Genomic DNA, 24,933 nt, shown 5'->3' with positions numbered 1-24,933 from the left:
CGGAGACCGGCGGTGAGGGGCCCGCCGGGCGCCGCGTCGCTCCCCGCCTCGGCTCCACCGCGGGGCCGGGCGGTCCCAGGCGGCGGTCGTTGGCGTCACAGCGGGGCCCTGGCGGGGCCCGCCCCGGCTTGCTGCGCGGGTCACGTGAGCGGCGGCGGCGGCGGCGGCGTCAGCTGATCGCGGCTCGGCGGCGATGGACTTTCTGCTGGGGAACCCCTTCAGCTCCCCCGTGGGGCAGCGCATCGGTGAGCCCCGCGGCCGCGCGCCCCCGCGCCCCTCCCCGCTCGCCCGTTCGCCCTCTCCCGCGCCCCCGGGGGCTCTCGCCCGCCCGCCGGACCCCTTCCTCCGGGAGACGGCGGTCCCCGCCTCCGCGGCGGGTCTGAGAAGGCGTCGACCAATGAGAGGAGAGCTCCTTTCTGACTGACGGGCGTTGTCGACCAATAGCGGACGCGCAGCCCGAAGCGGCCCCCGTCGGCGGCCCCGCCAGCCAATCCAAGAGCGAGGGGGTCTTGCGGTGGCGAGGCGAAGTTTCCTCACTTAAAGGGGTCGCAAACCAGTGATCCGAGCCACGCCCCCCGGTTTAGCCGAGGTCCGTGATTGGCTCGGGGCCATGCCCGCCCGCACCGCTTTGGGGGTCTTCGCGGGGGTGGGGGCGAGAGGGGCGCAGCAGGGGTGGCTGATTGGCTGGGCTCCGGCCACAGCAGCCTATCACATTCTGGGCGGGAAGGGGCCGCGCGCTCCCTGAGGTGACAGGGTGGCCAGGGGCGGCCATCGCTGAGCTGGAGGCTGCCGGGGGACAGGGGCTTCAGGCTGGCCTGGCCCTGGGGCATCCCAGCTCATCTGGTCGGCTCAGAGCTCCCTGCATGAAGGATGAGCATCCTGGGCACGCCAGGGATGGCTGCCCGCCGTGAACTTCCCAGCACAGAGCTCTGGGACAAGCAGGGCCCTGCAGGGCCGTGCACTGGCTCTGTGGAGAGTACCAGCTCCGTCAGCGAAAGCAACAACAGGAGCATAGCGTCCACTGTGTGACCTTGCAGGCCCGTGGACACACAGTCTCTCTTAGTCCTTGTACGCAGGTCAACTAGATGAACACAGGAGAAGGACATAGTCTGAGGAAGTGGAGCAAAGAGATGCTACAATTAGAACAAGACCATCGACAGCTACACTGGTCTCAGAACAGAGATGCAGTTCTTGAAATACTTATTTTCTCCCCATGTTGTGTTGTCTAAGTGCCTTCAGGTTACGTTTGAAGGTTGATGTTGCCTGTTTAAACTCTCCAGTTTGTGCAATGGCTGTTTTGCTGTGAACATCTGGTCCCTCATTCAGTAGGTTTTGGTGTGCTTGCATGGATGAATAGGCCGCTGTGGCTGGGGTGGGAAGGCAGCAAACAAGTGCTTTATGTAATGCTTTTATAAGCACCACTTATTTTAGAGGCCACCCAAAGCAGTGTCCAAATGATGTGGGTCAGGGGCACTGCGATGAGCCGCTCTCTAGCGTTGGGCAAGATGGGTGAAACGCACTACAGCAAGGTGAAGGAAGGATCACCAGGGAAGGTTTTCTGTAACAAAAACCTCCAGATGATCTTTGATGCCTCCCCAGATGAATGTCACATGTTTCATCACACTTTTCAGGAGAAGCCATCTCCTGCCCTTTCCAGAATGAATGCGCTTTGATTCCCACAGTGAGTGCATCAGATATGTTTTTGTGTTCGGGTAGAAGCAATCTGAAGTTATCTTTAGATGTCACAGATCACTTCTTGCCCTCTGGATCTTCTGATCAGTAGCCAGATTGTGAGTTCCCTCCAGGCTTTGTTTCAATTACAGAAGAGTTTTTCAAGCAACAAACCAGCAGCAGAGAAGAGGAAAAAAGTATTTCAAGAGTGTTGTCAAATAGGAGCTTAGAGTCCTTAGTGCCAGAGATGTGACAGTAGAGACACCATCATGACTGGGATTGTTTGGAGTTATGGGAGTCTCAAGGGGTGGAGGAATTGCAGCATATGGGAAAGGAACTCAGGGTAGAGGACTTGAAAGGGCTGGTGGCTGAAAATATGAATGTTTTCTCCTTTTGAACATTGCCTATCAACATCCTGGGGACATGGATAAATGCTATCTTCCCTGTTTAATTTGGGACGCGAACATGACTTACCCAAACTTGTTTGGTAGGTCTGTGGCAGCTGCATGGTGAACTCATGAGCCTAATCACCAAACCTGCATAGTGCTGCTGCTTTGGGCTGTCTGCAGACAGCTAATACTGCGTCCTTGTGAATTACTTGGGCAAAGTCATGTATGCCTGATACAGCTTATCAAGTCTAAAATAGCTTTAGATGAAGGCTATGGAATAAAAAAAAAATCCTCTGTGGCACACTGCAGTGACATTCTCAAATTCCTTCATTAATGTTAATCTAGTATGTCCTATTTATTTTGCTGACAAGGAAAACGATGCTTAGATAATCTCAGTCATTTGTCACAGAATGAGTCAGTTGCAGAGGAGTAGGTTTTCTAGCTTCTTACTCCCAGTTCTGAGATTTGGTCACAAAAGTTGCCTCTGTCCTGCTTTCGGACCATGACGCCTCTTCCCAAGTAAGATGAATACCAACCAACTTGTTTGGTTTTTTTTTTCTATTTTTTTCTGTTTTTTTTTTTTTTTTTTTTAACACAGTACTTCTGACCATTGGAAAATTTTTCAGAGTGCTGAAGCATCGTAGTTCAGATTCCCCCCGCCCCCCCCCCCAAGAGGAAAATCCACTGCACCTCCATTTGGAGCTAAGAGAAACTTCAAAACAGAAAATCTAATTTCAAGGAGATGCTCTGAGTGAAAGAACATCATTGGAAACTACCAATGGTCTCTCCTGACCCTGGAAGTCCGGAATAACTAGTAATTATGGCAATACTGAAAGAGACACAGATGAGTTATTTCAGGAAGTGAGGTCAGGCAAGGGAGAGAAGTAACAGTGTAGCACAGAGATGAAGAGGATTTTTTTATGGTTCGGGGTTGGGTTAAGCATGAGAACCAGAAAAAGTTGAGACTGTAAAGAGGGAGCCGGTAAGACAGAGCAAATTTCCTCTGCAGATGGGTGAGGAAGAGGGGTAGGTACAACATAGTATGCCAGAAAAAAACCCACAGCCATTCGTATCCCACCTTGCAGGTGTCCCTGCACCCCGCTTTGATTTGAGGCCTTAGGAGCTGTTGGGAAGCAGCTACCAGCTGTTGTCAGTAACACTCTCCTCTCGGAACCAGATGGATCCCTGCAAGGTAGTGCTTCTCAAAAAGGCATTGCATTGTCTTCTGTGCCCGCTCTGTCTTGAGGGGAAGGGGCAAAAGCAGCAATTGAAGAGTTCTTTGGTCCCTAAGAGTTTGAACTGATGCACAGGAAAAGAATAGAAGAAATTCGGAGACCCAGATACCCACAGCACTATGTCAGCAGAAGCTGCTATATCCATCGCCATCCTTGAATTAGGTTTGGAGCCATACTGTGTTCTCTCTAGAAAGTAAGTTGTCTCCTCTATCTTTGGAGGAGCAATACAGCAAGGCTGAGCGGTGGAGTCCTGCCTGAGATGGTGCTGAAGTTTCCTCAGAGGAGGTGAAAGCAAGAGGCTTAGCAAGGAGACTTTGTACAGGATGCTGATTTGGACCAGGGGGTTTGTGAATCGAAGGGAGATCAGGAGAAGGGACTGCTGTGTTGCTTCCTGCTGAACCTACACTGTCTTGTGTAATGAAATGCTGGTGCCTTCAAACACCTGTTGAAGTGGGTGAGAAGGTACTTGATGCTTTGCTGAGGAATTTAAAGCCAGCGAGACTGAGCACTGTAGGGAATGCTGGTTAAGGGCTTGACTTGGAGGAGGGGCACACAGTCTCTGACAAGAGCATATCACAGACAGAGGGCTGCAGGGAACACTGCCTGGCTGGTTATGAGTGCTTCGGGTCTGTGACAGCGAGCAAAGGGGACAGGAGCCTGTGCAGTATCTTCTGTGCCCTGCTCCCGTACTTCCCCACGCTAATGACCGTACAGCCAGCGTGCTGCTGCAGGGACGGCTGGGTGGGATCGCCAGCCCCACAGTGGGCTCTCCCCCGCCACGAGGGCAGGGACCATAAACTCGAATAGAAGCAAAGCTGTGAAATTTACTCGTGGCACGAAACAACATACAGCTCTGTTCTGTCAGTTACTCCGAGCTCAGAGTCGATTCTTATCTGACCGTTCCAGATAACTTTTACAACCTAGTTGCCCTCAGCAGGAGTGCATCAAATGCCAGACAGAAGAGTCAATGCTCTGGTTCAACCCGTACCACAGTCCTCAGCGGTTCTAGGTCAATTCGAGCAATTTGTGAGGCAGCAGAGTGGAATCAGATAAACCCCGGCGCTGTCACACCCAGGAAGCTGAACTGACTGCCAAAACACTGTGGCTCAGAAGCAGCCCTGTCAAGGGCCTCCTGCACCTTCAACAGCCGGTTAGTTTCGGACTTGGAGGGAGAGGCATTCATACGCTCGCCGATAACCTGCACGGGCGGAAACTCTCCGCGGCAGGTCAGGCTCAGCTCATTAGCGCGCAGTAGACGCTGCCTGACGAGCCCTGCCAGGCAGGGAGCCTGCCAGCCGTGCCCTGCCTCCTCTGCTCGCTGTTTTTAGGGACTTGTCGCTGTCCCCAGCCATCCCAGGCTCAGATTTCGTGAGGGGCAGACAGCTCATGTACTAATTATGGCTCCTGAAACGGGGCCAGCCACCCTGATCTTTCATGTGACTAATGAATAGACTTTGTTTCCTTCTCTTCTGCAGGCTTTAGTAAAAGGATAAAGTTCAGGATTTCAGAGAAAACTCCAACATAGCTTACTAGGCTTGGACAGTCCCTTAGTGCTTGGAAGCAAGAAAGGAGGATTACAAGGGTATTAACTCCAGCTCTCCCAAGGCCAGCTAGGCCAGGCCTTAATCTGTACTGGGTCAATTCAAGAGCTTTGTGCTTGGCAATGCCTCGTGGTCACGTTCCTGCTTTCCATACTCCCTAATACTGCCCTTTCAGCTTTGTAGTTTTTGAGCCTATGTTGCACTTATGGCAGGTTTGCTACTTTTCTGCAGCTCTTCATTGACCAGCATGTGAACCAGGGTGACGGTGGCAGGATGACCACAGCGTTATGGGGTAACAGTGGGGCGATGTGTGTCACTTCTGAGGAAGCCCCATTTTCCCTTAAGTGGCCAACCAGGTGAAGGAGCATGCACGATTTTTTTGCATTCCTGTCTGAAAAGCAAACCTGCTGCCTGATCTTGGCAGGACTGGTGTGTTTGGAGGAAAAGAGGTGGTGGTGGGGAGCAGGTTACTGAGTGCCACCAAACGTAGGGAAGCAAGGGAACGGTGTTTGCATTTGCAGGCTCAGTTCATGTTTGTGTACAGTGAAATGATGATGAGGAGGGTTGGGGAGACTTGAACAGCAAGGACTTGATGGTTAAAGGCAGTTTTCATTTCATCCTTGGTTTCTTCTGTAACTCAGAGCTTCCCAGCAGGCTCAGCCCTGTTCCTGAGTTGTGTTTTTTTTCCTTCCATGTGCAGTGTTTTTCTTCAGGAGTGATAAGAGTGGATGTGGACTTCCTTTCAGTAGAGTAACCCCTGTGTGATTGATTTGTGTGCTTCATTGCCAGAGGCAGCAAACAGTATGGAGAAACGTCTGGCTAGGCTGGGGTTCAAACCAAGGTGTGTCATGAGCAGGGGATGCTGGAGGAGAGCGCAAGTGAAGGGTGGCTTTGTGACCATGTGTGTCAAATCTGTCAGACTGACCTGAGCTGCAGTCAGCCTGCTGACAAGGCTGGCCACGTGGTGTCCCAGAGCAGGAGGGAACCTGGAGCTCTGCTGCTGTACCAAGTCCTGATCCTAAAGGAGCCCTGACGGAAAATATTTTCCCCCATGTATTACCATAGCTTCACCTATTCCTGTGCCCTGGTGCACCAGACATGCTCCCCTGTAGCCCACTGCCCTGGATGTATGCTCCAACACATCACCCAGTGCGATGCTACTGCCTCCTGTGCCTCACTGAGGAAGCTTAGATCTGCAAGAGACCAGGATTCCTATACAAAATTAACACTCAAAGTGACAAAAGCTCACCTGAATCAAGGGGCCTTCAGGATATTACAGTAGTAGCCAGACCTTCAGAAAGTTGGAAAAGCACCAAGAACGTTCTGCCACGCTCCTTCCCTTGTTTACCCTCTTCCATTGGGCTGTGGCCACAGTGTAATTGGCATAATCACAGTGTAATCAATACAGTCTGCAGTCAATAGAAAAGGTGGTGGCTGGATTGTGATAAAATGCAGATAGGTAGCTTCACGCTGGATGTGTAATCTGTGGGAGGGACACATGTATAAAAGGCTGCGTTGCAGAGTGCTGTGAATAGCTCTTTGCCTGACCTTTAAAAACAGGACATCCCAAAACATGGTGGATGTGGTTACCCAGGCAGGGGTTAAAAAACTTTCTTTTTCCTGTGTTATGGCCCTATCCCATTACTGCATGAATGGGCATTTCATTTCATTCCCACAGAGGGATCATTAGCTGCTGGGTCAAAAGCAGAAAAAGACAGCTCTGCAGAGGAAGGGCCTCTCCAAAGGGGTAGAGGATCCACAGCAGCAAGGACCAGCTACAGATTTTGCAGGGACAGCAGTTTTGAAAATGCAGGCACTTCTCTAAGTACCTTCTTGGCTTTGAGCTCTCCTGAAGAGCATCTGGTAAGTGCTAAACCAGTCTGGCTAGTTTTAATTATCTTACCCCAGTGCTAAGTCAGGTGTTTTATAGGATGGGAGAGCTGGGAAGGATGGTTCTTGTCCTCTGCTTGCCATCTCTGCGTCTCTGTGTTTCCCCATGGTCTGGAGAGTGCCTGGGTCCTGCCTGCCCCGTTAGCGGTTCTTTTTCCCCCAGCCGCTGGTGGTGTCCCTGAAGGCATCAGCCAGCCAGCGCGGCTAGGACCAAGACATGGCTGATTATAGGGTGGAGACGCTGGTGCTCTCAGTAATAGCTCCTCGTTTCCCAGATCTCTGCTTTGAATAACATCAAGGCTGACTGAGGAATTCCTAATTAAAGGGGACACAATCAAAGCTGAAACAATATTGCTTTGACTTCAGCCTGCAGTCCACTTCTGTCCATACTCCCCAGAGGCCAAGAAGTTCAGGGTAGAGATGTAAATATTGCACAAGAGAGAGCCCTGATTTGGCAGTTTATGTTTGCCTGTTTGTTTTTGTAGGGCCCATGTAAAAAGAATCATAGAATCGTAGAATGGTTTGGGTTGGAAGGGACCTTAAAGATCATCTAGTTCCATCCCCCCCTGCCATGGGCAGTGACACCTTCCACTAGATCAGGTTGCTCAAAGCCTCCTCCAACCTGGCCTTGAACACTTCCAAGGATGGGGCATCCACAGCTGCTCTGGGAAACCTGTTCCAGTGCCTCACCACCCTCAGAGTGAAGAATTTCCTCCTTAGATCTAATCTAAATCTACCCTCTTACAATTTAACGCCATCACCCCTTCTCCTACCACTACACATCCTTATAAAAAGTCCCTCTTCAACTTTCTTGTAGGCCTCCTTGAGATACTGGGGGAGTTGATTCTTTTGTCTCCTTAATTTGGTGCAAACCAAGAGTGGTGCCATTGAGGTTAGATCTGTCTCAGTGTGAGCAGACTGAGAAACTCACGGCTTCTGGCCCTGCAGCAGCAAAACAAATAAGACCTCTTTTCTCCAGCTGTGCACATGAAGTCATGCTGAGCCCCTTCCTTTCTTATACAGGACACCACAGATCACACAGCGTGTGTTTGCGCATTGGTAGCATGGGTGGCGTGGGCGGAGTTGAGCAGCCGCCTGTCCCAGCACTGGCCAGTCATGTGCTTTGCGGTGGTGACACCTAGTGGGGAGCACTTGGTGGCCTGGACTTTGCAGCCGGATTTGCCTCCTTGTGTGTTGTGGTGGAAGCCAGGGAGAAGGTGGCTGGGCTCTGGGGTGCCCTGAGAGCTGAACAGCAGCCCATGAGAGTGCCAGGACTGCTCCTAACCTTGCTGTGTCTTGTTTTCTGTTTTGCAGAGAAAGCTACCGATGGGTCCCTGCGAAGCGAGGACTGGGCTCTCAACATGGAAATCTGCGACATCATTAACGAGACTGAAGAAGGGTAAGGGAGCTGGCAAAGGTACACATCTAGCGGCAGGTCCCAGCACACCTGTAACACTACATCCCTAGACTGCACTGGTAGCATGCACTGGTGGAGGTAATAAGCTAGGCTTCTCAAGAGTCCCTTAGACGAGACTCTGCTAGGAGACCTAGAGACACGGCAAAGCTGTCAGAAAATATGTTAGATTCTTCCCCGTAAGCTTCGTGAGTGCTGGGAGCCATTCTAACAGGCTTTCAGGGTCCCCAGAGAAACCACGATTCAAGCCAAGCTGCCTCCCATCTCCCAAAGGCGTATTTGCAATTCTTCCACTTTGGTATATTCCTCCTTCATACCCCTCTCTTTCTCTCCTCTGGGAATGTAAAAATCTGCACGCTGGTGACTGAGGAGAGAGGAAAATCTCAGGCTGCTATTCAGTCCTCTGGGGTTCAGTGCAAGTCCTGCTGGGGTTCGCTTCTCAGGTATTTTCATGTATGGTCACTCAGACATGTGCCAAGTGGGCGGGGGAGCCCTTGTCTCCCTCTCCCTGCAGGGAGATGTTCAGAAATCTGCCAGACTTGTTAACTGTGGACCTGGGGATTTGCCAGTGAATTCAAGGGGCACTGCTCCTTCTCACTGTGGGAATGTCAGGAGCAGCATGTAAAAAAGAAGGTGCTACATGGAATAAAAAATGAAGGTTTCACTCCTGCTGTCCTACCCCACAGTGATGCTGACAGAGGATTAGCAAGCCCAGTTTTCAGCTTCACAGTTGTATGAAAACAAAGTCAAACATCTCTACTCACAGATCTGTCACCACTTCTTTTCCATGCTATTCCCACAGTGCCAATACGCCTGTCTCTGCCCACAGTTCTCAGTCTTGGTGTTTCAGTTCTGAGTGCCTGATAACACAGCTGTACCCTCCTGGCATGGCGGGCTCTCCCGTTGCCCTGCTAATGCCCATCCATTGCAGCCATGCTGCCCCACGGGCCAATACACTCCTGCCCTCCTCATTGCCTCAGTGTCTTCACCCTGCTCTTCTCCTCCAGCACTGCTGCTCTTCCAGCCCAGCCTCTCTTCCTGTGCTCTGCCAGACCATGTTGGTTCATTTGTGCCCTCTCACAAGACCACAGTGGGCTGAGACCACAGTGCTTCTGTCCTCTGAGAATGGTTAAGGAGACCCTGCTACACTGTTGCTCTCTTGCCCACCTCCAATATAGGCAAGATTTTGCCACTGCATCTCCCCTGCTGCTTTTTAGCCTCCTTTCCTCCAGGGAAGAGTTATTAAACAGCTTCTCTCTGAGCAACACAGGGATTGCTGCAGCTTGCTCTCTCCTTCCTGTTTTTAACCCATGCCAAGCTTTTTTGTGATCTCCTTCACTTCAGTCTCTCTGCCATGAGATTTTGCTCTACCCCCAAGTAGTGCATTTCTGGCATTGCTTTTACTCTGCTCTCTGTTGAGTCCTGTACACCTTGAGCTGTTGCAGACATCAGCACAGAGGCCTCCAAGTTCAGTAACAGCGCTCATTAGCAGGACTCTCCTCCCCTTGCAGAACCACAGGCAGAAGCTGCTTTACCAGTCATTGCTTCAAACCTCTCTGAACACATGGTGGTGAGGGTCACCTGCTGAGGCATCCAGAGCCAGTGGCTGTTTTGCTTTGCCTCTCTTTAGGAGGGTCTCAACCTTCTGATGATATTTCTTCATCTGATTTCTCCTGCAGGCCCAAAGATGCCTTCCGGGCCATTAAGAAGAGAATTGTAGGGAATAAAAACTTCCATGAAGTTATGCTGGCTTTGACGGTGAGTGGTCAGGGCTCTTTCTCAGGTCTGTGATATGCTGCTGTAAAGCTGAGCCTCTGGCTGAAAAGACATGGGTACTTAGAGCCAACAAGACAAACACACATGGGCAGAGGCGGCTATAGCTAATGCTTCGTTGCCTTTGAAGGTCCTGGAGACATGTGTCAAAAACTGCGGCCATCGCTTCCACGTCCTTGTATCCAGCCAGGACTTTGTAGAAGGAGTCCTGGTGAGAACAATCCTGCCGAAGAACAATCCACCTGCCATAGTACATGACAAGGTGCTGACCCTCATCCAGGTGAGCCAAGAAGCATGAGCATCCGCACCAGTTCAGAGAGTGCTTGTCTTTAGGTGTTTGTACAGAAGGCCACTGTAAATGATGACGGGCTGTACTGTCTCCTTCTCCCCAGTCCTGGGCGGATGCCTTCCGCAGCTCACCGGACTTGACTGGTGTCGTTGCTGTCTATGAAGACCTGAGACGGAAGGGCCTGGAGTTCCCCATGACTGATCTGGACATGCTGTCACCCATCCACACGCCACAGAGGGTATGGGAGCATCATCAGAGAAGGGGTGTTGGGCAGCTGCCATTCTGGAGCTATGAGAGCACTTCAAGAACTCTAGCTTGCATTTAGAGGGCTCTTGGGGAGGGAGAAGCTCCAGGATAGCCTTTGCTGTAAGAGCTATTGAAAGCAGATGGGGAGTTACCATCAAAGTTTCTCTCCTAATTGCACTGCCCTGTCAGCTGTGAGTGTCTAACATCTCCTTCTCTCTGTCACTTTTCCCACCTTTGTCTGTAGACTGTGTATAGCTCCAACTCCCAATCTGGACAGAACTCACCTGCAGTCAACTCCCCTCAGCAGATAGAGTCCATCCTCCACCCTGTCACCCTGCCCACCGGGAGGGGCACATCCAGCGACGTGCCCATCACACCCACACCAGAGCAGGTGAGTTGGACATGAGCCCCGTGGTGCTGCTGACTCTCCCTGCATTTGGGGGCTGTTTCACAAACACTGTTCTGGGACTGCTGTCCTGGTCCTTTTCCAGCCTCTGTCCTCAAGGAGCCATTCCTCTAAAGCATAGTCCCTCGAGAGCTCCCCAGAGCTCCATGGTGGTCACATGGATGACCTGGGATACCACAGGCACGGACTGGTTATGTTTTTGTAAGACAGGGCAGCTTGCAGGAAGAGGGAAAATTGCCTGGCTACAGGGAAGTGGAGAACGGAGGCACTGAGGTTTTGAGCAAGGTCCTTGTAGTGCAGTACAGCAAAAGCTTGCCCAGTAAATGCCTCCTTATCATCTTTGTTTATCTTGCCTCACCACTGACTTTATATGAATCAACCCTATCTGGCTATGTGGTTTCCAAAGACCAGGGCTTTCTCTTTTGTTTCCCCATCCTCTTTTGTCCTTCCTCACCCTGACTTCATGTGACACTATGTTCAGCACCAAACCTCCAGCTGTCTGTTTGCAGGACAGACAATAGAAACTGTTCTCAAGATGCTTATTAGCAGCTCGTGAAACCAGAGAGATAAAGCTTCAACTGCACACTTAGCCGAGGCTCGCCTTTTGAGTGGGAATTCATTTTTTCCCCCTCTTACACTGCTTTGGAAATGAAACGATTTGAATGGCTGCCATACAGGAGGCACTAGCTAGGGAGAGATTTGAATCATAACAGCAGCCTGTGCTGGCAAGGCTAGGCTAGTGGCCAGAGATCCCAGGTGAGGGCCTGGCATCTGTTACCAGCAAGTGAACTTGATAGTAAGTAATGGAGCTTCCTTCTGCTGAGAGCTCCTGAGAGCTAAACTGAGCAGTGACAAATGGATGAACTACTCAGGGATATGATTTAATGGGGATTAGGGACGGTTGGACTGGATGATCTCTAAGGTCTTTTCCAACCTAGAAATCTATGAAATCTATGAAATCTATGAAATGAACTCCCCAGTGACCATTCCCTTCGGCTCCGTGAATGCTCACACACATGCGGCGCACTGCCATTCAGAGCTACCTCAGCTCCATCTCCCCAGTCTTCCCAGGCAGAGCTGTCACTTCCTCTCCCTTTTGCAGATTGAGAAGCTGCGCAGTGAGCTGGAAGTGGTGAATGGGAACATGAAGGTCATGTCGGAGATGTTGACAGAGCTGGTGCCGTCCCAGGCCGAGCCTTCTGACCTGGAGCTGCTGCAAGTAAGGAACACTGGCGAGGCAGAGGGCAGGCACACGCAGCTTGATTTAGCAGTGACTTGATGGACTGAGGCATAACACATGCCCGGCGTGAGGAACAATTGGACAGTTTAGAGAGGGGCCTATCAGGGAGCAATGGGATAAGGGAGACACAGGGAAGGTGGAGTTTCAATGGCCAAGGGAAGTTGCACTATTGAGGTTGTAATCATCTCACATGGGGACTTGTAGTCCCCGAGGGCCTTTCTTTCTGGGTGATGTGTTACACAGGAGGCATGTAACTATTGTCTGTAAAGCTCAGACTCAGTTTACCTCTCACACCAATATCCGTTGCCCATTAACCCTTGCTGATAGACCCCAGTAGCCTCTGAGGTCAATCTGTCCCAGTCAGACTTCCAAATCTGTAAGTGCTCAGCCTTAGCCTGACCTTTGTGGTAACTTCCCCTTGCTGTGAGCAGGAGCTGAATCGGACATGCAGAGCCATGCAACAGCGTGTGCTGGAGCTGATTCCCCGTGTCCTCCATGAGCAACTCACTGAGGAGCTGCTCCTCATCAATGACAACCTCAACAACGTGTTTCTGCGCCATGAAAGGTACTTCTCTTCTCCCTTCTCTGCCCTGTTCTTCCACAAGAGTTTACTGCCCCTTGAAGACCTTCTATCCCACCCTTTTGATCTGCCCATGAATATCATGCTCAAGATGTATCAGCTTGTATCATCTATCTGTCTTTGAGAACAAAGCCAGACCTCAGTTTTTGCTGGTTTATTCCTGTCCCTTCAAAACTACTGTGTAAGTTACTGATGGAACATAAAGATCTCCCCATGGCATAACCCAGAAGAAGAAGGAGGGAACTGCATGGAAAGAGCTGGTTTTCTAGCTCTGAGGCAAACAGGGAAAGGACTTGTCTAGCTAGGATCAGCACCCCTTTCTTTTTTCTTCCAGTTCATCAAATCCATCTCTTAAGCTAGGATGAAGTCTGAAAAATTTAGTCCCTCTGTCTGTATGGAGAGCTGGGTTTGAACCATTTTGGTTAGAAGTAGGTCTGGAGGATCACAGGAAGCTTCCTTACACCACCTCTCAGGAGACATCAACTCTGTGGGCCTTGTGTCTTTGGTTTTGAGGGTCAATTGGGCCCTGAGCCATGGTCCTCCTTTCATAGAATCCTAGAATGGTTTGGGTTGGAAAGGACCATAAAGATCATCTAGTTCCAATCGTGTTGCCATGAGCAGGGACACCTTCCACTAGACCAAGTTGCTCAAAGCCTCATCCAACCTGGCCTTGAACAATTCCAGGGATGGGGCATCCACAACTCCTCTGGACAACCTGTTCCAGTGTTTCACCACCCTCATTGTAAGAAGTTTCTTCCTTATATCCAATCTAAATCTACCCTCTTTCGGTTTAAATCCATTGCCCCTTATCCTATCACCACATGCCCTTGCAAAAAGTCCCTCTCCGGCTTTCTTGTAGGCCCCCTTTAGGTACTGAAATGCTGCGAATGTCTTCCCGGAGGCTTCTCTTCTTTGGGCTGAACACAGAATCATAGAATCATAGAAAAGGGACCTCAAAGATCATCTAGTTCCAACCGCCCTGCCATGGACAGGGACACCCTCCACTACACCAGGTTGCCAACAACCCCAACTCTGTCAGCCTGTCTTCATAGGAGAGGTGCTCCGTCCCTGACATCATCTTCATAGCCCTCCTCTGGGCTCACTCCAACAGCTCCATGTCCTCCTTGTGTTGAGGGCCCCAGAGCTGAATGCAGTACTATGGGTTGGGTCTCACAAGAGCAGAGTAGAGGGGCAGAATCACCTCCCTCGACCTGCTGGCCATGTTTCTTTTGATACAGCCCAGGATACGGTTGGCCTCTGGGCTGCAAGCACACGTTGCCAGCTCATGTTGAGCTTCTCATCAGCCAACACCCCCAAGTCCTTCTCCTGAGGGCTGCTCTCAATCCATTCTCCACACAGCCTGTATTTGTGCTTGGGATTGCCTCGACCCATGTGCAGGACCTTGCGCTTGGCCTTGTTAAACTTCATGAGGTTCTCACAGGCCCACCTCTCCAGCCTGTCAAGGTCCCTCTGGATGGCATTCCTTCCCTCCAGCGTGTTGAGCACACCACACAGCTTGATGTTGTCAGCAAACTTGCTGAGGGTGCACTCGATCCCACTCTCCATGTCACTGACAAAGATGTTAAACAGTGCCAGCCCCAACACCAACCCTTGAGGAATGCCACTTGTCACTGGTCTCCACTTGAACATTGAGCTATTGACCGCAACTCTTTGAGTGCCACCATCCAGGCAATTCCTTATCCACCGAGTGGTCCATCTGTCATATCCATGTCTCTCCAATTTAGAGACAAGGACGTTTGGGATGGATGGAGGGATGTGCGGGACAGTTTCAAATGCTTTGGACAAGTCCAGGTAGATGATGTCAGTTGTTCTTCCCCTATCCAACAATGCTGTAACCCTGTCGTAGAAGGCCACCAAATTTTTCAGGCATGATTTGCCCTTAGTGAAGCTGTCACCAATCACCTCCTTTTTTTTCCATATGCTTTAGCATAGTTTCCAGGAGGATCTGCTCCATGATATTGTCTGGGTCTTCTTTTTTTCCTCTTTTAAAAAATGGGGGTTATGTTTCCCCTTTTCCAGTCAGTGGAAACTTCACCGGACTGCCACGACTTCTCAAATATGCTGTCACCCTTGCCGGCTTAGCAACTTCATCTGCCAGTTCCATCAGGACCCGCAGATGCATCTCATCAGGTCCAATGGAATTGTGCACCTTCAGGTTCTTTAGATGGTCTCAAACTTGATCTTCTCCTACAGTGGGCAGTTCTTCATTCTCCCAGTCTCTGCCTTTGCCTTCTGTGACTTGGGCAGTGTGGCTAGAGCACTTGCCAGTGAAGACTGAGGCAAAGAAGTGATTGAGTACCTCAGCCTTCTCCATATCCCAGGTAACCAGGTCTCCTATTTCCAGAGAGTGCCCACATTTTCCCTAGTCCTCCTTTTATCACTGACATACCTGTAGAAGCTTTTCTTCTAGCCCTTGATGTCCCTGGCCAGATTTAATTCTATCAGGGCTTTAGCTTTCTTAACCTGATCTCTGGCTGCTCAGACAATTTCTCTGTGTTCCTCCCAGGCTACCTGTCCTTGCTTCCACTCTCTGTAGCTTCCCTTTTGTACTCGAGTTTGTCCAGGAGCTCCTTGTTCATCCATGCAGGCATCCTGGCGTTTCTGCCAATACCGTCTTTGTTGGGATGCATCACTCTTGAGCTTGGAGGAGGTGATCCTTGAATATTAACCAGTTTTCTTGGGCACTTCTTCCCTCCAGGGCTTTATCCCATGGTACTCTACCAAGCAGATTCCTGAAGAGGCCAAAATCTGTTCTCCTAAACTCCAGGGTAGTGAGCTTGCTGTGTGCTCTCCTCACTGACCTAAGGATCTTGAACTCCACCATTTCATGGTCACTACAGCCAAGGCTGCCCTTGAGCTTCACTTGCCCCACCAGCTCCCCCTTGTTGGTGAGAACAAGGTCCAGTATAGCACCTTGCCTCATTGATTGCTCTATCACTTGGAAAGGGAAGTTTTCATCAATGCATTCCAGGAACCTCCTGGATTGCTTATGCCCTGCTGTGTTGTCTCTCCAACAGATACATTATGTAGGAAAGGGCAGATTAAAAGCCTTATAAGAAATCTCGTGGGCTGCAGGTGAATAAGCACACGCTACTGAAATGCATCCTGTCGTCTTTCTTGCAGGTTCGAGCGTCTTCGGACAGGAGAGCCTGTTAAGGTAACTCGGAGCAACTGCCCCTCTGTGCAGCTTGATTTGCATCCTGCAGGTCCAGCAATGTCTTGCTGAATTGGAGAGAGGTTCAGTCTCCCCTGCTTACAAGCTGCAGGCTTTGCTCTCCCAGCCCAGCTGCACCAGCTCATGCTGGTGTGCAGGACACTCCAGTTCCCACTGCTAGCCTCTCCTTCCCTGCCAGTGGGAGCCTCCCTCTCACGCCAAAAGCAAAAGCAGACCAGCAGCAGTTATGGTTTTCCAGTATTGAACATTGAGAGGACCAGTTCCCATATGAGCCTCCCTTTGTCCTCTGAGCACTGCCCTGTCCTCTGAACCAGTGCCTCCCCTACTCAGTGACAGCCAGCAGAGCTGGGAGGCTGGCTACCAAGGCGTGTTCTGCCCTGGGACACTATTCCCAGCCAGTTCCCTGATCACCATTCCCCTTCTTACAAGGAGAGTCTTCACAGCTGATACCTTTCGATGGGTACAGAAGGGCTTCCCTCTCCAGTGTTAATGAGCTAGGATTGTGGGGTCAGGATGTCCATGCTTCAGAAACTCTACACTATCTTCCTTTTTTTCCTCCAAAGGCACAAAATGAGGCAGAGAACAGCTTGATTGACCTGGGACCCAGTACTCCTTCTGTAGTGAGACAACCTGAAGTCACCAACAACCTTTCCTCTCAGCTGGCTGGAATGAGTATGTTGCCATGCAGTTTTCCCCTCAGTCCCTCTCCTGTGCTGCTCTGGGAATCCTTTCATGCCCTTGCATCATCTCCCAACATTTTTTGGTCACGTTCACAAAGTAACCTGGAGAAATGGGGTGTATTGTCAACTAATAAACTCACGAAGAAGCTCGTATACGCCCCAAGACACACAAGCGTATGTCTCAGCATCCACACCTCATGTTGTGCAGGAGGTGGACATGACTTAAGAAGGACCTCAGCAATAGGCTGTGGCTAAGGACTGGGCCTTCCAGCAGGCTAGGGGAGGAAATTGCTCTTTCTCCAATGCCCAGCAGCAGTGCCGTTGCGTCTCTTGCTGTGTGGTGTCAGGCTGGCTCCTGAGGTCTGGGAGAGTAAAAGCAGCTGAGCTGTGCTGCAAAGGCAGCCATGAGCATCTGGGGCTCAGAACCCAGGATTTGGCAGGTTGTTTACTCAAAAAGCCTGGGAGGTCCTGAGAGTTCTTCAAGACATACCAACAGCCTACACAGCACTGCCTGAAGCTCTCACTAGCTGTGAGCGCATTCAGTACCACTTGGATGCAGCTACAGAAAATTGGCGAGACTGTTTTTACAGATGAGCCAGTTGAGATATTTTTCAAGTCAGGGTTCTTCAGATGATGTCTGAGTCATGAAAATCCACTCATCTGTCTCAGAGGTGCTTGCCCAGAAGCACAGGTTACTCTCTTCCACAGGTTACGGAGCAGTTCCCTCTGAGTTGTCTTAAATGGTCAGGAACATCTAACCTTCAGCATCGGTGCAGTAAATTGATGCTGATGCTGCTGCCTGAGACTGAGCTAAAAATATCTGCTGAGCAGGCAGAGAAACTGCTTCTGTTACTTCACCCACAACACTGCACACACACATAGACTGTGCTGCACCTGCGGGGCAGGATAGAGTAGTGGGCCTGGAGCAGTTTAGCCTGTTCTGATGCTAGCTTTCCACCTAGCACCCTTCAAGCCCTCAGCCCTCCATTTACTGCTCTGTGCTGCCTGCTCACCCTGCTCTCTCTCCCACAGACCTGGGCTCGAGCAGCGTAAGCACGGGGCTGCGCTCCCTCGACACCTCTGGCAAGCTGGAAGAAGAGTTTGACATGTTTGCCCTGACCCGCGGCAGCTCGCTGGCTGAGCAGCGCAGAGAGTGAGTGTAGCAGCCCCCTCTGTCCTGTCCTGCCTTCTTGCAAAGGGGGAGGGCTCAGGGCAACTGGGCTGTGACCCCAACCAGCAGCACTTCCTGGGAAAGAGTAGGATGCAACAGAAATGCACTCTTCTGACGCACAGTGTTTGTAGGATGACCCCTGCGTTCCCGGTCATTCTTCCTGCTGCTGTCATCTCCTCTTCACAGTGTCCTCCTGGGCATGGGAAGAAGGAAGCGGCCTCTACACGCGCATGTCCCTTAGCGCTGCGTCGGTGGACTGTGGTGCCATATGTACTGGGGAGGCTTAGCGTCTGGAGATGAAGGTGTGGAGTGGGACTGGCTGAGTTTTCTTGTCTGTCTCTGAACTCATGTGCCCTGACTTGGGGTGATGTTGAATTTGGGAGTTGCTGAGTATCGATGCATCCTACTGGCAGAGTACTGAACTGGAGTGCAGTAAGTATGCAGTCAGTTGTGGTTTGCAAGGCAGGGCACTGCTCTGTGCCTCAGCTTCCCTCTTGGTAAGTGGGACTGATGTTTCTTCATCTGTAGTGTTTAGGAGACCTCCTAGTGTAAAGCACTGAGAGTTAGGTCTCCATAGTACTGGCTGAACTGAAGAAGTCTCTTCTCTACTGCAGAGTAGATTCCTGAATCTTTGTTTGGGAAGGAGCTGGCAAGAGCTGTGCTTACCGGATCCCTTTGACTTGAGAGGCTGCGACTGATCGCACTCTGTTTTGCCTGTCAGAGTCATCCACTGCTCTCCATCGGTTACTGAGCAGTAGAGCCCACAGGCACATGGCTGCCTCCAGTCCTCAAAGACTGTTCTCCTGATGTCCATCCACTGGAGTGCCTTGTTCTACAGGAGGACAGTAGCAAGTTAAGGTCTCTTAAGGACGTCTACTTTCATTCCTCTGCCTCAGACTGCTTCTGATAAAAGCAGTGGGGAGATCTGTGGCCTACACACAACTTGATGTGTTTTGCCCATGAGTTTCCCCACCACTTTTACGGTGGGGTGCGCTGCCTGAGGACAGAGGCCGTACAGGACAAAAACAGTGGCGCCAACAGCACCCAATCTGGTGCTGAAATCTGAGCCACTGGTATGTGCTCAGTGCTGGAGGCTGAGGGAGATCTGGGCAGGGGTGGAATCGTATCCTCTCTGCTGTGGCGCAATCCTTAACAAACTGAGGCTTGTGATCTCTGCACAAGTAACGAGACATCTTCTATTTATTCCTCACTGCCCTCCATCTGCCTGCACTTGCACTCCTGCCAGGTACCCTCTACTCTCACTGGCTCAGGCTTCTCATTTCACTCACCAGCTTCTGCTCTCAGTGTCTCCCTCCATCTGAACAGACCCATTGCCTTGCTGCTCCTGGATGGGACATGCTGGCAGGAGACACAGGCAGGGCCGCTGAGGTTTGTTCCTGACCCCTCCATGCTTCATGTGTCTCTCAGCAAAGCAGTGCTTGAAACACCTCAAGCCTTTCCTGCCGTTCTTCCTCATCAGTGGCATGATAGCAGCGTTGTACTTCATCCTTGATGCCATTGTCCACAGCGGCCCCTTCACTGATGAGCAATTCTTCGAGAAGTTTGAGCGCCGGTGGCCTAAACCCCTGGCCTCCAACAAAAACAGCTCTGCTTGATGGTCTGCTGGATCTGTGAAAAGGGGACTGGGAGCAGCTGGAGAAGAGACTCGCAGAGAGTTTCTGGGAGACGCTTCATTCTCCCTGTGTGGATGGACTGTTTTCCTCACTCTGCATGGATCAAATGGTGACGTGTGGCTTTAGCATGTGAGGTAGCAGCCTAGAGGGGACAGAGGGATGAGGGAGATTATGGGTGAGACATGTCTATGTGTGGAAAGAGGTTGCTGTAATGGGGCAGTTGGAGACCTTGAAGGAACAATAGGCTCTTCTGATCATCTGGTCTCACCTCCTCTGTAGCATAGACCAGTGAGTCTCTGCCACCATTGGTTCTTGAGTGGTATCAGTTAAAGAGATGTTTTTGAGCTGTGTTTGTGTCTATGAAGGTAGGTGAGTACGTAGAGGCTTGTTGCTTGAATGCTTTCTAAAACAGCTGTAATCTTCTGGTGAGTCTATGTTAGTTATCTCTCTTTTGTAGTCAACCCGAGAGCAGATGAGTGTCATGGTGATGCACTTAGCTCTGTAAGTCCGTGTTTTAGTCTGTTGGATGGTTGTTTTCATATGATGCCTTGTCATCCTCCTGTCATGTGCCAGGGCTGTCCTGTGGTATCCCACAGTGATGCTGCAGTGAGTAGATTAGTCTGTTTTGTGATGGACTACACATTTAGTAGGGCTTTTGCATGCAGTTCTAGAAGCTTTTGGGAGCAGAATGATGAGAGATTAAAATCTGTGCATTCAGAAGCCTCTGAATATATGTTTAGAAGTACCTGCTCTTCACTCTCAGGCATCTCATCAGCCTGTGTGTTGTCTAACTTCATGCTTTCAGGGTAAAGTACGAAGATCCCCAAGCCTCCAAAGGACTCACTGGTGCCCTGGATGCCCGGCAGCAGCACACAGGAACAGTAAGTAGCCGCAGAGCTTTTAGTGCATCACCAGGAATGAGGATATCCTCCTTGCTCACCAACACAATAAATGTGCTGTCTCTTTGAAAAAATCATGTGTTTAACATGACTAATGATAACTCCCAGTCTCCACCAACCTGCATTTTCTACTGGGGCTCTGTACCTTAGTCTTTAAACCCCAGAGGTGGGGAACCATGGAAAGTCTGGGGTTGACTCAGTCAGTAACAGGATGGCCTCCTTATATCTGCAGGGAAATTTCCACCTGGAAATGTATGTTTTATTCCTCCTCAGCAGGTTTCCAAGTCCAGTTGCCTTCTCTCTGCAATCAAAGAAGTAGGCCACCAGTACTAATGTGTTCTTGCCCTCACCATAAACCCACTGCCCCCCCTCTCTCTCACCCTCTTTGATAGCAGCTTTCAGTGCAGACTCTCTCTTGACCAGGGGGAGTCTGGTGCCTCTAGTGATGGAGCCCAACTAACTAAGTGGATGATGCGGCAAGGAATGGTGAGATTGTGGAGCGCCAGCAGGGAGGAAGGAGGCTGGGGCTGCTGAACTAGAAGTGGCGCTGGCACAGCACATGAGGATGTGTGGCAGACATCAGCAGAGACTGCAAACTGAAAAGGAGCAACCCTGGTCTGCACCTGTAGTGGAGACCAGGGTTGGGAAGGAAGCAGGCAGAGTGTCAGTCCTTCCTCAAGTAAATACATCTGTAGGAAAAAGTCCTATGAGCTCTGAGGTCAAGAGAGCACATGCCACTCTTTGAGTGAGAGGATGGCCTGATTTTGGGTGGGTATCTGGGGCAGAGGCACTAGTTGGTGGCATCATGAGGAAGGCTGCTGCCATTCATTCCCCCTGCAGCCTCTCCTGCTCAGCATGAGCTGCCCCATTTAGAGGAAAACACATTCTGGCTTTTACCCTGTTCAAGGAAGGCTAAAGTGTTTGAGCCTTCAGGCTGTTGAATTTAGTCTTTTGGCAGCAGGAATTCCTGCAATTACATCCTCTCAGGCACACTGAGGCTTTGACAAACTCCAAGGTGTGAAGCTTGTTAGCCTGTCTTCCTAAAATGGGCAATGCCCAGGCTGATGTCTGCTCTAGGAAGTTTCCCCACATGCTGTCCAGTTGGCTTGAATGCACTTCTACCCCAGAGTTCCTCTCTGGGTAATCAAAGCCGGTTCACGTCCAAACTTCCTTAATCTCACACATCCTCTTCCATCCCCCTTCATCCGTCTGCCAGCTGTGGTAACTATCCACACTTGCTCTCTCTCTGGTTTGGGGAAATCTGCCTGTCCTTGGTAAGAAGGTGTTGCTCTTTTTCTTGGTCTTGCTGCTTTCCTGAGAGCAAGGGAGCTCTACCTATTAGGAAACTGATAAAAAATTCCCACAAAAACTCTCTCACGCTTCTGCTTGCGGAGCCTCTAGCAAGGACCGCTCCTTGCTCAGCTTTGTTCAGGAGCTCAGGACTGGAGAAAAGGATCTGGGGTTTTGAATCAGACTTGGTTTACTTCAAGGTTATCTCTGTCACTAGGAAGGTCTCTCTTTGCTGCTAAAATTGGCCAGAGACATGAAGTCTGAGCTAGCCTTGTCCCTACTGGAAGTAAAATTTATTTCAATTGTAGAAGAATTCCTCTTTGATGGGTCTGTTTCTGTAGTTTGGTGTAATGTCAAATCCTGCTGTGCTCCATGATCCTACCAAGGAATCACTTCTTGGCAGGTGTCTTTCCCCCTTAATGTGGTGCCAAACCTGGCACATCCGATATCTTCAGCATCGCAGACTCTGACGTCAGACTGTCACTGGTTTGTAGAAGGGAAGAGGTGTGGAGAAAAGCACATCTCTTGTTCTCTGGCTGCCTAACACAAGCAGCCAACTTCCACCTAGTGAGTCCTCACCAAAATGGAAAGCCTTGTCCAGTCCTAATACCCCAAAGCCAACCAGCAAACCCCAGATTCTTTTAATGGCATGTATCCTGAAAACTATGCGTGTCTGGGTGTGGATGGGGCAGAGGAAGCAGGTGAGCAGTGACATTGGTAGCTGGGAGAGCTTTGCAGTGGCACTGGCCGGATTTGGAAGGGCCTGAGCTAATGAACACTGGAGTGAGAGGGTTGGGCTTTCTTTTTGCAGAGTGGGGTTCCTGGAACATTCTCTTTTTTCTTGGCCTCATCGCTCTTTTTCCTTCTGTCCTAGGTGCCAGTTCCCCAAGCAAATTTCATGGAAGACATAGAAAAGTGGCTCTCCACTGATGTGGTAAGTGAGGGGCTGCTTTCCTGGAGACAGCAGTCCTGCCAGATTTGTCTGTGGGGCTGGATTTTAGGCAGTGTAAAATAGTGCTGGCACTGCTGAATGTGTAGCACAGGCTGCTCGGAGGGAGCAAGGGAGGAAAAGCCAAGGGCGCAGGGTTTGGGATACCAGAACAGTATCATTAGCCTTCTGGGAGGCATAGCTAATGAACCGAGCCTCAGGGCCACCCTGACACGTCTGTACTGTGGAAGTGTCGGGAGCATTATCCTCTCTCTCTCTGTGCAGACAAAGAATCACATCTGTGGAGATGCCTTTGTCTACCTTGCTTCTAACCATGCCCTTCTTCTTCTTCCCTAGGGAGAGGCAGAGGATGCAAAAGGTGTCACCAGTGAAGGTAAAACTTGCCAGCCATCCCCTTTCTCCAGCTGTTCCTGGTAGCACCTTGGCTTTTCCACAAACCTCCCTCCTTGCTAATGCTCTGCTCCTCTCTTGCCCCAGAGTTTGACAAGTTTCTGGAAGAGCGAGCAAAAGTTGCGGACCGGCTACCCACTTTGTCCAGCTCCTCAGCAGAGACGTCCGTCTCCCCTCCTGCTGCCAGCCGTCATCGGAAGCAAGCAAAGGAAGATGATGCTATGTTTGCTTTGTGAATGCTGTGGACTGGTGTGCCGTGGAGCAAGATGCTGTGTGTGCTGTTTTGCTTGCCTCCAACCAGGGGCCAGCAGGGGAAGGACTCTGTCCCCTTCCTCCACTCTCTTCCTGTTTTCCCTTTGAGTTGTTTTTATTTTTAAGCTGCTTTCAGATTTCAGATAATCTTTGTTGTGTTTAGGGATGTCATACAATAGACTTGTGAAGGGGGTTTTCAAAGCTGCTAGAGAACGTGGGAGTTTAGTGGGCTTCTTTTTTTCGGTACAGTGTGGGCAAAGTAGAAGCTCCCCATCCTCCTCTCCAGTGAGGTAGTCAGAAATCTTGCCCAAGAAACAGGAGAGGCTGCAGTCTGCTGCTGAAATCATTCCTGCCTGCCTCTTTCCTTGCCCCACCCCTAGAACGGATCTCCAGCCCTCTGCCTGCCACTGTTAGACTGGAAAGCATGAGGATGCAAAGCATTACAGGTGGCAGAGGAGGAACACTAACGGTAGAGGGACCCTGTTGCTCCAGTCTCTCTTGCACAAGTGCTTGTGGTGTGCAACACCTTCCCACTCACAACCCCTTCTCTTCCTCTTCCTTTCCTCCCCCTCCCCACCAGTTTATCCAGAATCCTACTCACAGACGGAATGTTTCCGTTGCGTGACAGCCGGTTGCCAAAGCCCTTGGCTGCACACAGGGCTTGAGCTGCGAGCAGTACCCCCGGCTGAGGGGGCTGTCTGCTGTGGGGGTAGGATGTGCCTTCAGCAAACTTTGCAGTTAATTTAATTCTCCCATTATTATACTTTTCTCCCCTCTTTCCCCGATGCGATCCCACCTCCCTCTCTCACTTCCACTGATGCCTTCCACCATACTGTGCCGCGGTGTGGGGGTCTCTCTGAGCCTCTTATCAGGCCAACCCTATAGACTCCTTCGGGGTAGCTGTGTGCTGGGGGTGAAGAGCTGTGTTCCCTAAAGCAGGAGGCCCTTACATAGGCATGGCTACACCAGCGAGAACGTGCTGCTGCTGGAGTAGCTTGTTGAGCTGGTGAGCACAGAGGTGCAGTGAGACATCGGTCATCTCACGCCAGCAAAGCAGCCCTGCAGCAGCCAGGAGCTCCTTTGCACATGGGGAGAAAAGCCTTTCTGAGCAAACCGCACAAGCTGCCCCATTGTAAAAGGCAGCCGGGGGGAGGGTGCCAAGCCCGGGGCTCCTGCTCATGGGATCTCTTGTTGAGCGTGGGATAGTTGCCTTTTTTTTATTGCACATTAAAGGAGCAAAGCCTTGAGCTTCCCTTGAAGATATGTGTACGCTGTCATTGCTGGGCAGGGGAGGACCTTGTAGGGGGAAGAGGGGTGCAGCTACATTTGCTCTCCACGAAAAGGCAAAGGCACCGTGGTGCTGAGATGAGGCACGACATGGGTGCTGAGGGTGCTGTGAGCCAAGGCAGGTGCTCACTGCTTTTTAGCACAGTCTCCTGGGGAGGTGACTACAGCCCATCTCAAAATAGCAAGAGGGTGAGCTACCTCCTCTCCTTTCCCTCTGCCTTGTGACCAGACCTGAATATCCACCTCGCAGCCCATAAATCACTTAAAGACGTGCAAGAAATACAGTTGCTATGAAAGGGCTCTCTGGTGTCCACAGGGCGTCTTCAGTTGTCCCTGTGCCATCCCCTGCTATCCAGCTGAGTGGGAGATGGGGGAAGGATTCTTAAAAGGAGGTTGAACGGGTTGAAAGTGTCATCTGAGCCCCAGACTTGTAGAAAGGAGTTAAATTAGCTGCAGTTGTTCACACCTCCTTGTCCCCATGCCTGTACGACGTCTCAGCTGTACTAAGTTC

The 24,933-nt window shown here is 50.9% G+C and overlaps 1 protein-coding gene across 6 annotated transcripts; it reads left to right on the top strand.

Annotated features, from left to right (window-relative positions):
- Positions 1 to 167: 167 nt before the first annotated feature.
- TOM1 (target of myb1 membrane trafficking protein) lies at positions 168 to 24,362 on the top strand. Of its 6 annotated transcripts, XM_086611099.1 has the most exons (17): positions 168 to 245; positions 8,041 to 8,125; positions 9,820 to 9,898; positions 10,044 to 10,193; positions 10,306 to 10,440; positions 10,693 to 10,839; positions 11,957 to 12,073; positions 12,526 to 12,659; positions 15,819 to 15,852; positions 16,434 to 16,542; positions 17,583 to 17,703; positions 20,161 to 20,236; positions 20,528 to 20,530; positions 20,678 to 20,740; positions 22,419 to 22,478; positions 22,830 to 22,866; positions 22,971 to 24,362. In XM_086611099.1, exons 1-17 carry the CDS (start codon positions 194 to 196, stop codon positions 23,117 to 23,119), a joined length of 1,551 nt encoding a protein of 516 aa, XP_086467225.1. In that variant the 5' UTR covers positions 168 to 193; the 3' UTR covers positions 23,120 to 24,362. The 6 variants fall into 6 exon arrangements, with proteins under 6 accessions (XP_086467225.1, XP_086467224.1, XP_086467226.1 ...); XM_086611098.1 differs by lacking the exon at positions 20,528 to 20,530; XM_086611100.1 differs by lacking the exons at positions 20,528 to 20,530; positions 20,678 to 20,740.
- Positions 24,363 to 24,933: the final 571 nt, after the last annotated feature.

The sequence above is a fragment of the Tauraco erythrolophus genome, chromosome 4, assembly GCF_009769465.1.
Source record: "Tauraco erythrolophus isolate bTauEry1 chromosome 4, bTauEry1.pri, whole genome shotgun sequence".
Taxonomy (NCBI): Eukaryota; Metazoa; Chordata; class Aves; order Musophagiformes; family Musophagidae; genus Tauraco; species Tauraco erythrolophus.
This window is presented reverse-complemented; position numbering and strand designations above follow the sequence as displayed.

Coding starts and splice junctions, on each gene's coding strand:
- TOM1 (XM_086611099.1), top strand. CDS start 194: ATGGACTTTCTGCTGGGGAACCCCTTCAGCTCCCCCGTGGGGCAGCGC. Junction 10,441..10,692: donor CCATCCACACGCCACAGAGG/GTATGGGAGCAT, acceptor CTTTGTCTGTAG/ACTGTGTATAGCTCCAACTC. Junction 17,704..20,160: donor CTGGCTGAGCAGCGCAGAGA/GTGAGTGTAGCA, acceptor TCATGCTTTCAG/GGTAAAGTACGAAGATCCCC.